The following is a 14,661-nucleotide window of genomic DNA, read 5'->3' as shown; positions in this document are numbered from 1 at the left end:
TTTTATTAGTAGTTTTAGATAGACATTATTAATTAAGGGAAATTATTGGAACTTATAACTATTTTCCCGTCTTAATACTAAATTATATATAGGGCTGCCCTACAAAGGGCTTTATGCATATACTTTAGTTATTTGTAAGGATCTGACAAAATTGTACTCAAACAAATTAACGATTTTATTTGATTTTAATATTGGAACTTAAACATATTGTTATTAAAATAAATAGCTGTGCTAGGATATCAAAATGCCATACAATACAATACTGCATAATATATTCAACATTACACCCTCAAAAGGAAACAATTGACAAACTATTCAATCACATTCAAATCGGAGAGAGTCTATTGTCCCAATCTACTGATACATTTCAAGTGACCATTCAAAATTGATCCTTATTCTGAGCGTGTTAAATTTCAAAATGATGTTAGACTTTTAGTCAAAGGTTTTCTGTTATCTAGGTACTGTATTGGCTAGGACAAAGAATGACTTAATCACTTCTGTTCACATACTGAATGAGTAAAGGGAAATTTCTCCGTTGTAGGTGACGTTAATGATGTATGAGTTTTTGTACGTTCTGGGTCCTGTTCCAGTGTACTTTGTAGTCCGTCTGTATGTCTTTCTATGTATTTACTAGCTTGGTTAACGACTGTTGTAGTATCAGTATTTAATATTTTATGTGTTTTCTTTGGTAAAGTTATTTCAATATTTTTGTTCTAATGAGCCTTTAAAGTAAGATCATTTAATCAATTAACTAGCATTTGTAAATTAAATTAGTATTATTCTTATACTAGTTTTTATTTATTTAATTCTGTTTCATCCCTTACAATTTCTTTTTCTATTCTAGTTTTATTCTTTATTCTCAGGTATATTAAAAATCTCCGACGGTGTCTCGAATGTCAAAGTCACGTTGTCTCGAATAGAGAGAAAAAAAACGAAAGTGTATCAAGTGCATGTCATTCTATGTTTGTTGGCCGTTGTTGGACATACTTTATCATCCATTGATGCGTTAGCGAGTATTTTAATAGATGTTGACAGTACTAATGAAACAATGGTATGGGTTATGTAGGTAGTTGTGTGCAATAGTTGTTAGTGTTACTGAGAGAAATGTATACCTACTATTTTATGATGATTAGACATATTTTGGGTAAGAGATAGGTACGCTATAGTTTTCATGTTTTAGCTTGAATTATATACTAAACGATTTTTTTGTGGTTTTATGAGTTTTGAACATTGCTTCTTAAATTATTTAATGCTTTATGATTTTATTTGACTAACTCCTTATCTAAATGTTCGCCTGTGTTTTTATAACACTTTATTATAATATCTACAGTTTATGTCAAATGCTATGGATCATCATCATCATCACATTACTCTGAAATATCCACATTTGCTTTACAATTTTCTTTTCACTCAAACACCGTTGCTGTGACGTTAAATATAGCTTCGTGGTCATGAACTTACTTTACTGTATCTGGTGGGAACTGAAGTTGTGTCGTATAAAAAGAGTTAAGTTCTCCTATGTCTTCGCACGCCAACCTGTTGGGTTCTGTACCATTATGGTTTTGAATATAATAGATTTTAATAAAGATTAATATTTGATTAAATCTATGATATCTATCATACAAAAGATAGTTTACTTGCTACTGAGGTATAGTGATTTAGCAAATAGAAAAATGGGGATGAAAGAAAATTAATGCTTGCTTTATGCGTTACATTCAGAACTACCGAAAAATTACAAGCAATACATGTTTCAAAAGAAGGCCTATTTATTAAAAATATTATTGAAACACTTCAACATAGCTTTTGTATGATGGAAATTAAAGATGATTAATGAAATGATTTTTCAAGCATAATGTAACTTGCCATTCGACACCTTTAGTACCTACATGATAAAAGAGAAATGTGACCGCATCATTGATGCAAGAAGTATTGGATTCATTTCCTTCCTATCTGGCAGTTTGCCAGCCTTTTGCTAAAACTGTCACAATATCACGTAGGGTATTGACTATTTATGATGCGCCTAGCTAGCTAGCCTCCTGAGTTTTAATTACCTTTTAGTAGTAAAAGTGAATTATTTTGATATGCAGCTGGGAATGCAATGGTATATTTTGTGACTGTAAAAACGTAGATTCTAGCTTACTTATTACAGGACTGTTCGAAAGAGTTAACACGGCAGTGGTACATAAAGAGCTTTAGAAGGAACATAAGGGGTTTTAGACAATAAAAGTCTGACTGAGTCACAAAAAGATGGGTCACCTGATGATTTTCCATCTGTGATACGGATCATACGGAACCCCAAAAAAGCAGTACATATATGTGAAAACCATGAATCTGCTAGACTAGTGTTTAGTTTCACACGTTATAAAAACATTTTCTCTTCAAGTTTTTATTGCTACTGCCATTGTATGATGATAAGCAGATATCTCGCTTCCGTATAACGGGGGACATTTAAATATTTATATTTCTTATGACAATTCTTCCACAATTTTGCCTTCGATTCCCCTATGTGGTCTATCTTCATATTAAATTTACTCCTTTTGAATTATTATATTCGTTTGTGGAATTATTATATCTTTGTGTGTGGCTTATGGAATATGTCCAGTGTTCACCCTGAGTTCCTTAACATAAAACTTCTCTTAAGTTCCAAAGGAATCTATTAAGCCGTACAACAGCAACCGAGCTTTAAAATTCACACCGTCATCTACGCCATAAAAGGCTACACACTTGACCATACCGGAACTGACGTTACGCAAACTACCCACATCTGTTACCCAACTTCTACTTGACTAACTTCATCATTCATTCATAAAAAATATAGTCCAACCGTCTTAACTTCTTCATCGGCCCACGTGTTTAAATCACGTTTTATTTCCCAAACTTTCTTTCTAATCAATAGTTGGATTTGCAATAAATAATGTTTGTGCGTAAGCGTGCTCAGACTCCAAACTTTTGGTCGGCCGATAGTTTGTTTGGTCTCATCAATCAGTATGAAGATGAATAGTAGTACGCACATTACAAGGATCAGGTATTAAGCCGGTATCAGACCTTCGATTGGAATCAGGATTTTCTTTAAAAGAAGTTCCATCATCGGCTTCAACTGTCGGCCGACTGTTTAGTTCCCAGTGTGCTCTAAACGAGTGATGCCGCGGGCGTTTCTTGTATCTATGTCGGATGTTCGGTAATTATGCTTTATAGGACCTGTTTGGGTGTGGAAGTAGTAAGACGCCTCACCGTCTAGTGAGTATGGATTATGTAAAACTTTTACGATTATCGTTAAAATACGTACTTGCATTTGCAATTGATATGAATTACTGTAAGTAACTTTACTTCTAGTTGACTTAAAGCTGAATTGTAGTTGGTGACGATGAGCTATCAAATTTTTTACAAAAAAATCATGCTTCTAGATCCAGAGATTGTTTCTCAAATTTTTTGGAGGTCATTACTAGATCTTAGTCTTTAATGGAATATTTTATATCAGGGAGATACTGTGGACCTAAAGTTAACTGTCAAAAGAGTTTTCGTCGACAAACAAGCAAGAGAGAAACAAACGAAGATCGATAGAATCAAAATTTCGATCTTACGTAATTTAATTGTGATTCTCAAAATCGCCACGACGTCTGCCATATCATGTAATTCCCTACAGATACAAGTTAACCAAGTCACATCTACCACGTGCCTCCACTTTCTTTCCCCATTCGCATAAATTAAATCGAAACCCATGCTTACGTAAGAAAATTTACATTATTATGATGTTCGAGTAAAAGTGTTTAATAGTGGCTTTTGATGGTGTCTTTTTTGAAAATATTTTTGATTTTTTGGAACCCTTTTTTAGTTCTGGAAGATATCTATAACTACTGATTTATGATCACTCCCAATATTCTAATCTGTAGTATTTTTTACTACAGATATGATTTGACATTAATTGTATGGGTTAAAGTAGGAGTCGTGGTGGCCTAATGGGTAAGGACCACCTGCTCAAGTATGAGTGCGTGGGTTCGATTCCCGGTCAGGCAAGTACCAATGCAACTTTTCTAAGGTTGTATGTACTTTCTAAGTATATCTTAGGCACCAATGACTGTGTTTCGGATGACATGTTAAACTGTAGGTCTCGACTGTCATTGAACATCCTTGGCAGTCGTTACGGGTAGTCAGAAGCCAGTAAGTCTGACACCAGTCTAACCAAGGGGTATTGGGTTGCCCGCGTAACTGGGTTGAGGGGGTCAGATAGGGCAGTCGCTCCTTGTAAAGCAGTGGTACTCAGCTACATCCGGTTAGACTGGAAACCGACCCCAACATAGTTGGGAAAAAGGCTCGGAGGTTGATGAGGATGATATCTTTAAGAGCCTGACAAAACTATCGGCCGATTAGAAGTTGGATGATGACGATGGATTCATGTCTTCGATCGATCCATTCAGGACAGTTATCAGGAGTTATAAAACCTTTTGTATTGTATGTAGCGTTGCGTTAATTAATATAGAAATTTCTCCTATAGCTAATCGTTTAATTGTTTATGTAAGATCTTCTCACGCGATATATTATGTATTGTTTTGGGTTCATCTGTTCGCGTGTTTAGTTCATCAATGGATTTTGTTTTTGTGTAATTTGTTTGCTGTTGCTATGGAGATCTCAACTTTTACTTTTTTGTTTATCGTATTATTTTTATCTGACACAGCTCCTTGGATATGTAAAGTGTCTGTTATAGTGTTTTAATTGAATACTATTTTTATTTTATTCTAGATGATAACTGTAAAACCATATGATTATTATTGTGTCGACACAATCAATTTTAATAATAAAACATTTAAATTACCTGAAACCAAAAAGGTTTAGCCTGATATAAAATTATTTATAACACTTCAGTAGGTAGTGCAGCCATTATCTCAGTAGGCAGAACTTAAAATCAAAGATGAAAGATCATAACAGCAGCAAAACTAGCATAAAAACGTTTAAGTATAAACACGAATTAAATAACATCTTTGGAGTTAATAATAATGCCAAACATGTATCAAAAAAATCTTCACCATCTACCAACGATTACGCAACTATTAGAGAAAGTTTATTTATTAAGTAATTTGTAACTGGCTACACATGAACACATAATTATACCTATACTTGTATTGTTTCAAAATACTCATAGTTTAAGTGACGATGATATTAATCATGTTGAAGATAGAGATAGGTTTCTCGCCGATTTTTATAACCTATCGATCGATAGTTTGCGACTAGAGACTGAAAGACGTAATGGATCAGTTGTCAAAATCGAATCTCTAGTCGCATGTAGAGATGGGTTATAGAAATCCATAGTTAGAAAATCACCCATTGTTAGAGATACTGAGAGTCATATTACTGGTAAAATTGATACCATACTCAAAGAAATTGAAATTAATTTGAGTAGGGATAGCATGAAAGTGTTAGTTACTTGCTGTTTAATGGTCATTTCTCTTTCGTTTATTAGCGTTATAAGTGGTTATGATATAATCTAATGGGAAAGAGCGAAGGTTAATTTGAAGATTGCTGGGAGAAGATTGGTTAGGAATGATGCTTGTATTTTGTTTAATATTATGTTTTGTGTTAAGATTATCATCGTTATACTGTTATTTCGTTGGTTTCTTTATAAAATTTAATTATTTTGGTTTGCTGCTCTTATTGGACTTTGGACTGTTTATGTTTGCAATTTACAGTACCTAATTCAATTTTATTTGTAGTATATTCAGGTGGGACTTCTAATATAAGGAAATCATTGACGTACTATAACAGTATTATAAATATTTAAGTTCAAATGAATTAATGATGAAGGATCCAACGTTGTTAGCCCAAATATATTAATTGCTGACCAGATAGACCCAGACAGCTGAATGTAGCATGACATTGGCCGTACTGATGTTATAAAAGTCAAGTTGACGTTTCTTATTAACGTTCTTATTTCAGCTTTTGGTAGGAAATAGGAAAGAAAGGACATAATATGTTAGGAAAATAGATGGAGACAATAACATTTTCAGTTCTTTATTTGTACGAATCATTTGAGAAATAGAAAATATATTATTATGTCATAATGAAAATATGTCTGAAGATATAATGAATATAATAAGTATGTATTTGTACTGACAAGGCGGCACAAAGTTATACGTAATGACGATATCAGAATAATTATATATTTAGATGATATAAATCATTAAATTAATAATAATATTTAAGGTGGTATACTCGATTATATGTATGATAAATATATACATTTTGTACATACTATTTTGTAGATACTATGTAAATAGATGATACTGTGATATGTATGTAAGTGCTGCATAGATAAATAAATATATAAATAAATGAGATAATAATATGAATAAAGATAAGAGGCTCAAACAAATGTAGATAAATATAGTAAATAATATCACAAAATAAACTTAAATATACTTAATTAAATAAAGAGTCAACAAATAAATCTATACACAATTAAAATATAAGGACTTAGTAAGAAAGGACTAGATAATAAATCTAAGACAGTAAATAGAACAAAATAAAACATTTTGAAGTACAAAATACACAAATACGGATACCGTATAGGTTGTGAAAATACTAATATAGTACAGCATAAAAGACCATACAAACTTAGAACAACATTTTATGGGAAAACAGTAACAAAACATCGCATCAAAAAAATCCCTTACAAAGGGAAATTCGTCGTAGAATAAATCAATAAATACGCCTTAAACTACAATAAATAAACTCAGTACATTCCATTTCACACTATGTTACAAAACGCAAAGGACTTAGAATTGCTCCTTGGGGAAGTGTAAAGACTTAATCAGTTTTAGCATGAGCTGAGTAGGCTAGATCCTGTCCATCATCGATGGATCTTCCCCAGCCATGTCCACTGCTGGCATAGTGTTCCTCATGGTGTGGGTGGGCTACTACTTCATAGCTGGTCTCATGGTGTTTGCTTGCCAAAAGCTTCTTGAGAGCAATGATACCGGCTACCAAGAGTGAGATCTTGGCAAGGAGGACAGCCTTGGCAGCAGCGAAGGCGATGATGCCCAAGAACAGAGGGATGAGAGCGGTGATCTTCAGCTTGGCGAGGGCGAGGAGGGGAAGGAGCTGCTTGATCTTCTTCTTCTTGCCACGGGCTGGAATGAACAATAGAACTAAATTAGTATTTGATGCTAAAGACATGAACTGGGCGAGTTGCATAAAGATGTTACATGTAACTTGATTTAAACAGAGATACTTAGACGTATATTTTATTGGTAGCATTATTATTAGCAATTGAACTAGAGTCAAAACTAGCTAACGTAAAGAGTAAAGATAGTAAGAAAAATTAAGATGCATAAAAATAGTCGTCTTCAAATACTTGAAATTAAACAAACAACAGCTTTCACATTTGAACAAAATTGCTGGCATCGTTTACAAGGTCCATTACCCACAAACTATGAGTACAAAGTTTGTAAACATTGGCTCGGATGGCCCACATGTTTTCGACGGATGGGAATTCAAGCTTATTGAGTTATGAAAAATTTTCCACTATTTCTAATTTAATTATGTCTCACAGAACATTTTAATCGATATGTAATTATTTATGTATCTGTCATTCCTAATTTAGCGTTGATATTTATTTAAGTAACTATTCTAATACTGATCAGTGTTTCATTCTTATTTAAATCAGTTACATTTTCTTTTTTTACATTGATATCAGTTGCCAATATCAAAATATCAGTTTATTTAGTCACAATTTCAAGTTCAGCAAGTTTGTTTACTAAAGCAGTTACACCACGCTCGCTGCGCTTGCGCACACAAGTGCAGCCTTGAACGGTGTCGCCATCTCTGACATTGACCGTAAACTAACAAGCCTTGAGCTTTCTTACAACTTCACCGTACGATAGGCTTGTTTCATTAGTGACGTTTTCCATTTGATGTATTGTTTTTAAAAGCTCTCTTAATAGATTTACTGAAATTGTAAATAGAGGATATTTGAAATAATGTTACGATGCATTATACGTTTTATAATAAGATTTGGTTTTGGATTCACAGGAAAATATTGATTTTTCTATTTTAAACAAAGACGACAAAAAAAAATAAATATAGCAGTTACAAATCAAAAACTCAAAATAGAGTCAAAAAGAAATGGAAACGTTAGACAAGGTAGTCTGATCAATATTTGAAATCAAAGATTACTTTCAGACGACCTCATCCCTTTAACCATATCATTTACTCCTAAAGAGCCGCTATTCAAAGAAATAATACCAATGACAAGTTAATAGATGGGCTTTTTAAAACAAGATAGGTACAAATGAACACAATCTTTCTAAAACAAGTTTATGATTGACACAGTGACTTTGCCGGCCCATTGCTTACGGACACCCATGTAACCTACTTCCCTCAATCACTCATGTAGGGCTTTCAAGCCTTTTTTATAATCATCCAAGAGTGTTTCTTTATCTGATTAATTATCTCCATTTCGTCCATCAACTCAATTATCTCAATGAGGTATCGTTTTCACTTAATTTTGACTTCTCACTTTCCTTATCAAGAATTTACTTTGTCATAATTTATTTTAATCAGTTTGAAGATTTCAATATATTTTATAAAGGCAATCTTTTTTGACCGTGACTCGGCATTTAGCAAAAAATATTATTGTAAATTCAATACACTTGGTTTTGCGTCTATGAGTATTGCATCTATGTCTGAAAGTTAAGCTTTAATAACATTCAAAGGCAGATTGAAAATAGCTTCATCATTGTTTGCTGAAACGTGTTAATAGGTTCATGTTTATTTATTTCCTTTTACTTTTACGTCCTGTTGACCGATTTAAGTACAAAACGGACTGAGTGAAAAGGTGTGAGATCCTAAATGCGTTTTCCATGTTACACAAGTATCTATGGAAGTAATTCTCACTACTAGTTCTAAAGGAAATATTGCTATGCCATTGTCACTCAATTTAGTCTCCAGTTTGAGACTACCAATATCTTGAAATGACGCGAGTAAAATTATGAAAACGTTCTTGTTATAATAAATGTAATTTATATGAGTTATACTTTCATCGATGTAAAATTGATTTATGGTGTGTTGTGGTTGAGCAGCAGTGTGAAATATTGCGTGTCGCAAGTTCAATTCCTTTAAGTCTCAAATTGCAACTGGGTCGTTTTCAAAAAATTTGTAAAAAACAGATATGAAACAGATAGGAAAGCTATATTGTTATAACGGAAAAGTAACAGAGACGAATTATTAGGGTCAGTATATAACGACGCACTTTTAAAAGAAAATAAGTAGATAGTAGTATTCGAATTGTTCTCTATAATTTTGCTGTCGTCCACCTGGTGTTAGTGGCATATTGCCTGTGAAGAAGAGAAAACCTTAATACATAAATACTAAATATTCTAAAACAAACCCCACAGCAATTCTTATACCCGAACTAAAGCCATTCGTAGGTAGGTAACTATCCCAAACTTATCCCATTATAATACATGATGTTACCTGCAAATATCGATTGTAAAAATGTATATCGATAGAAAACATTTTCGAGTTTTATATTTTATTAGTGGATTGATTTTTATTTACTCTGTTCATGTCGACTTTTCGTAAAGATACCTTTATAAAATTATAAAATAAAAAGAAAAGTGGTAGGTTTGATTAAATACGTTTTTATCTCGGTACGTACACTGTGAACAAACCTTAACCGTTCATATCTGTTACGTCACAGAAAAAAGTAATCGATATGATAACCGATATGAATAAATTGCTTGTGTCTAATCTAAAAATCTCTTTTCAATGCTAATTCTTACTTTATACGAAACTTGTATAGTACAGTGATAGTGTCAATACACATTTATTCTAAGCTGAGTTATAAAACAGTAAAAGTACTTACCGATACTTTAAAAGTCTCACAGTAATAAGTAACTTTTAATTGTCGAATAATCACTGCACCACAATATTTCGTGCTTGTCGCGCTTAACAAAATTACCGAACATTTTTGATTCGTCGATTCTTTTGACAGTTCAGTTGCTAATGTTTTAGGTAAAATAATTTTGATAACTACTACAAAAATATTAAAATTACTAATGTAACAGACAGGAATAACAGAAATGAAGTGAAATCAAGACTTGCTTTAATTAATTATTCCTGAATTCTGCGTGTTATATTTCATGATAATTTTAGCAAATTCCTTCAGGTTCCACAATGCTCTGCTAAGAAATCAATTATTTGTCAGTTAAAATACTAATATTGAATAATAAAATGTTTTCTAAATGTCGCGCCAAGAATGTGGACACGCATTGCTTATATGAAAACAAATGTTCTACGTTGTAGTTTTCTTTTAAAATTAATCATTCATTGAGGATTATGGGGCGTTATTTTTGTTTTTCATAATGCTGAAATAAATGTTTATTCTGTTTTAAGAGTAATTAGCTAGTAGCTATTCTTTAAAAAAGAATAACTCTGTTGGACGTTTTAATATACAATTTTTTTGAATATGACCCAACTACTAAGTATTTGAGTAAGTGTAATGTTTGTTTTTAAATCGAGAGTTGTGGTGCGAAGGCTAATAATGCTTTGTAAGATAATGTAGCTCTATACAGGATCTATTTAGAAGATCTTGATGATAAAGCTTGCATTGCATATGATGAGCACGCATTCGATGAACCATCATGTAGGCATTTTATGGTCATTTTCCGAGATAGTGCAATTAAAAACACGAACCTGACTAATAACACCATATTAGTATCAATTGAAGTCGTAAGAACATATATCATAATATTGGAAAGGCAACTTTCTTCGGAGAAGAGCCAAAGAGTGCCAGTTACACGATTTCTCGATGACTCGTTAAACTGGTTTATAGACAGGACTTCGAGCCATTGCCGTAGAGGGAATGCGCCGCTTTCGAGTTTCTACATGTTGTTGACAAAAGGCCTTTTTTGTAGGGTGATGTTTTTGCTAGAAGGAAGTAGCCTTGAATGGTGATGGCCTGATTTCGTAATGACTTCTCTTGTTGACTTCTACAAGTGTGAAGAAATTGATTCGGTAGTTGACACTTTGTTTGATATTTGGTTTAAAGCGCGTGGTGTAAATATAGCTGATACCTTCTCTTCTTGAATTCGGTCAACACTATTTAATTTTTAAATAGAGGATGATAAACATGAAGTTAATTTTGATGACTGATCACCATAATCAAGAAAAGAGCATAAAAAATAATTATATCAAGTGAACGATCAAGAGAAAAACCAAATCAAAACCAGAATACAACCGCAACACTCCATAGGAAGATGTACAAGGTACTTAACACACCCGCTTCAAGTTTCATTCATGAGAATAAGTAGGAGCATTCATGTAACATCCGTGAAGGCCAAGACTTTCCTATCTTTATAGACTTATAATGTTATAGAGGGGACTGGATGAATAGATAGAGAAATTTTACGTTAAGCTTTTGTGCTAGACAATTTTCAAGTCATAGATTGTAGTGATAAAGATGAAGTGACTGGGAAAATGGTTGAAGAAGTTGAAAGCTCGGCTTTAAAAGCTCAAAAGAATGCAGTCAAGTTATTTTGATAAGAAGTCAACAGTGTAGGTAATGTAAGCTAAGATGAAGATAGAAGAAGATATGCTAACAGTCCGTGAAAGAATTCAGTAAATGCCTCATATGAAGCTATAAACAAGGTCGTTAGAGATAATATCTGTGCAATTCAAGCAGCCTTACAGTTTTAATGATATCTAGTTAAACTAATCGCACATGCTTGCAAAATAATCATCAATTTTCACAAATCACGATCAGGAAGTAGTATAGCTCTAATGTTACTCTACTTAACTAATCAGGAATCACAATCGGAACTACCGCACGTAAGTGGAGCATCTTTCCATACCGTTTCACAGTTAGCTATGAATTTACGTATAAATGAGGAAATAGCAATATTGCATGTTTATAATTAAATAGATTTATTCATGCGTACAATACAAAGCATGAAATTTAACATCGGTAACTAATGGGCCGGCTAGGCTTTCTATTTATATCAATAACTTAGATTAACTGAATGGTCTACAAAATTTAACTGTTAACATGCATGTGGTTAGGGTTGTTGCATCATTGTTACGTCTGAAATCATTTAGTTTGTTTGAGTATTATGTGAATCTAAAGCGTGAAGTCTGAGCACTATCATTATTACAGTCTTTTTTTATTTAGTTTTTTTTATTGCTCTCAAGGCAGAGAGGATTTTAGAGCTTTCGCTCACAATTTTCAAAAATAAGACGGGATAAACGCTAAGAAGAAGAAGAAGAAGAAGACTGACTTGCTTTACGAGAAAGTAGCATCAGGATTAAATTATCATTTGTGGATCAAATATTAAAGCTATGATTGTTATTAATTGATATGATTGTTGTTAATTTAATTTTTAGATAAAGACATATTTTTAGACAAATGCTCTATTAGGATCTTATAAAATGGAAACCTAACTTGGTATGAATTACCAACTACAAAACAATTAAATGGATCAATTATATATTTCAAATAGTTGTATTCTTTGCGACAACCCTGATACCTGTTGGTACCACCTTGCATTTGTAATATGTAACGGTACAGTCGAGCTATAACTTGAACTGGTACTAAGTACAGTCGCCTTCATTTTATGTACACACTTTATATTCATGGGAATTTAAGCATTACTTGAAACTTTCCAATATAATGTCACAGCGGGTTAGAAATACTGGAATTTTATTGACCAATATAGTAAAGTGATAATTGTCTTCAAATTGGAAAGTAATGAAGAATTAAATATTGATTTAAGTGAATAAAATTGTGTTAAAAAGTATGGAGGAAATGATATAAAAAGCAGAGCTCGGAAGTAGACATTTACCTATAGATTTGATAATATGATGTAATCTGAGAGCAAACTCAAATACCTATTGACTTTTTTCAGTCATGTTCAGTAAATTCTATTAAATTGCTTGAAATTAGAAAATACCATTAAAAATAACACCAGCTTACAAGAATACATATAAGTGATTTTAAAACAGATGTTTAAGAGGCAACAAATGCTGAAAGACTTAAAGTCTACACTGCTTAACTATCGAGTAAAATCAGTTATACTGATAATCAACTAGCAAAACGTAATTACTCAGGAAATGATATTCTGGCTTGGTGTTTTATTAAAAGGCATTTAGATAGATATAGAAAAGCGAGAAACAAATAAAGAATTTCTTATTAAAATTGACCCAGATTGTCGTCATAGGAATTTATAATTCGGCAAGTATGTAATTTCTCTTGAAGAATGCAAATTGATCATCGATATCCTTTATTATAATATTTCTAGATTTGTTGAATAATTCAATATTGAAATTGAAAAAGTAAAATCGAAATTAAATAATTAAGAAGCAAAATAAAACGGTGAAATTCAAAGACAAAACGTGACTAAGAGAAGCACAGACAATTGTTTTGCTCTATTTAATCATTATAAAAACCGCAAATTGTTAGTACTTTAGTCTCGGATCGATGAGTCACTTCATCTCAATTTCTTTTATTTCCATCCTGTTTCATAACATTTCCGTATGTTTGATCTTCGCGAGTTCACGGACTTAGAAAACGAAAGCCATACCATAACTCGTTCTTATTATATAATTTTTGATTAGCATAAGTTTTATAACATTTAATTTGCATTCGATTTAGATTTGATTTACAAACGCTCACCTAGTTTTATTTGATTTATGCTTCTTTTGTTCCGAGCAATTAGTTACGTTAACTGTGTTGGTTTAAATGAATCATCGTAATTGTTTCGTTCATTCAAATCGTGTTTATCTAACATCTAACGTGTAATTACGTTTACGCATACAATTTTATACGTGCATTTAAGTTTACTTTATAAGCTTATAAAATGATTTAGTTTCTTACCTTCCTCAAGGGACCTCTTCATACCCTCAACGGTCGATGAGGGCAGTTTGAACTGGATCACATGGTTTTCCAAGAAATCGGCAGCAGAATCTACCAGCCTGGATTCAATCTGGGCCTCTCTCGCCTTAGGCTCTTCGGACAATGGCTCCAAGGCCCTGGCAGACCGAGGGGATCCATTGCTAAGTATCGCCACTCCATCAGCAAGGTCCAACTCCCGCGCGGAGTTTACAGCCTCCACATATTTCAACGTCTTCTCCTGCAACCAAAAGATAACAACTTAGTAACACGTCACTCAAATCACTTCACGTTAATCACTTCACTGTTCCCACCTTTATACACAAAGAAGTATCTCCATCAACGCATTCTTTGACAACTCCTAATATTGACCCGAATACTCCGATTTCGTTGGGCTCCTTGTCGAGCGCAGGCATGGCCCGCGCCGCCGCGAAAATAACTAGGACTGCGATGTATCGTATCATGGCTGCGAATCAAACTACCCCTACAGAAAGCTTGGCACTAAGTGTAGCGTTGTTGTATATGACGGCCTGTTTTAAGCATCTCACCCCACTACTCGGCGGTCAAGAAAAGTGAACTCAATGTCGGTCGATTAAACTGGTACTACGAAATTATTTTTGTTGTAACTACGGACAGTTTTCGGGGAACGCACGTGGTTTTTTGTTGTAGTGTGGGTGTGGTTGCCGATCATGGTGACAGTTGATCAGTTTCGTGTTTCTTATGGGGTATTCGTGGTTTTGATACTTTCGTGATGCAAAATTGTTTAAAATTGACAGAAATTCCAG

The 14,661-nt window shown here is 33.2% G+C and overlaps 1 protein-coding gene across 1 annotated transcript; it reads right to left on the bottom strand.

The window, feature by feature from the left end:
* Window positions 1-5,987: 5,987 nt before the first annotated feature.
* LOC110375916 (uncharacterized) lies at window positions 5,988-14,400 on the bottom strand. The gene is made up of 3 exons (XM_021334215.3): window positions 14,191-14,400; window positions 13,862-14,117; window positions 5,988-7,121 (listed from the first exon to the last, which is right to left on the bottom strand). The coding sequence occupies exons 1-3, from the start codon at window positions 14,338-14,340 to the stop codon at window positions 6,799-6,801; spliced, it is 729 nt and encodes a 242-aa protein (XP_021189890.1). The 5' UTR covers window positions 14,341-14,400; the 3' UTR covers window positions 5,988-6,798.
* Window positions 14,401-14,661: the final 261 nt, after the last annotated feature.

The sequence above is a fragment of the Helicoverpa armigera genome, chromosome 21 (assembly GCF_030705265.1).
Source record: "Helicoverpa armigera isolate CAAS_96S chromosome 21, ASM3070526v1, whole genome shotgun sequence".
Taxonomy (NCBI): Eukaryota; Metazoa; Arthropoda; class Insecta; order Lepidoptera; family Noctuidae; genus Helicoverpa; species Helicoverpa armigera.
This window is presented reverse-complemented; position numbering and strand designations above follow the sequence as displayed.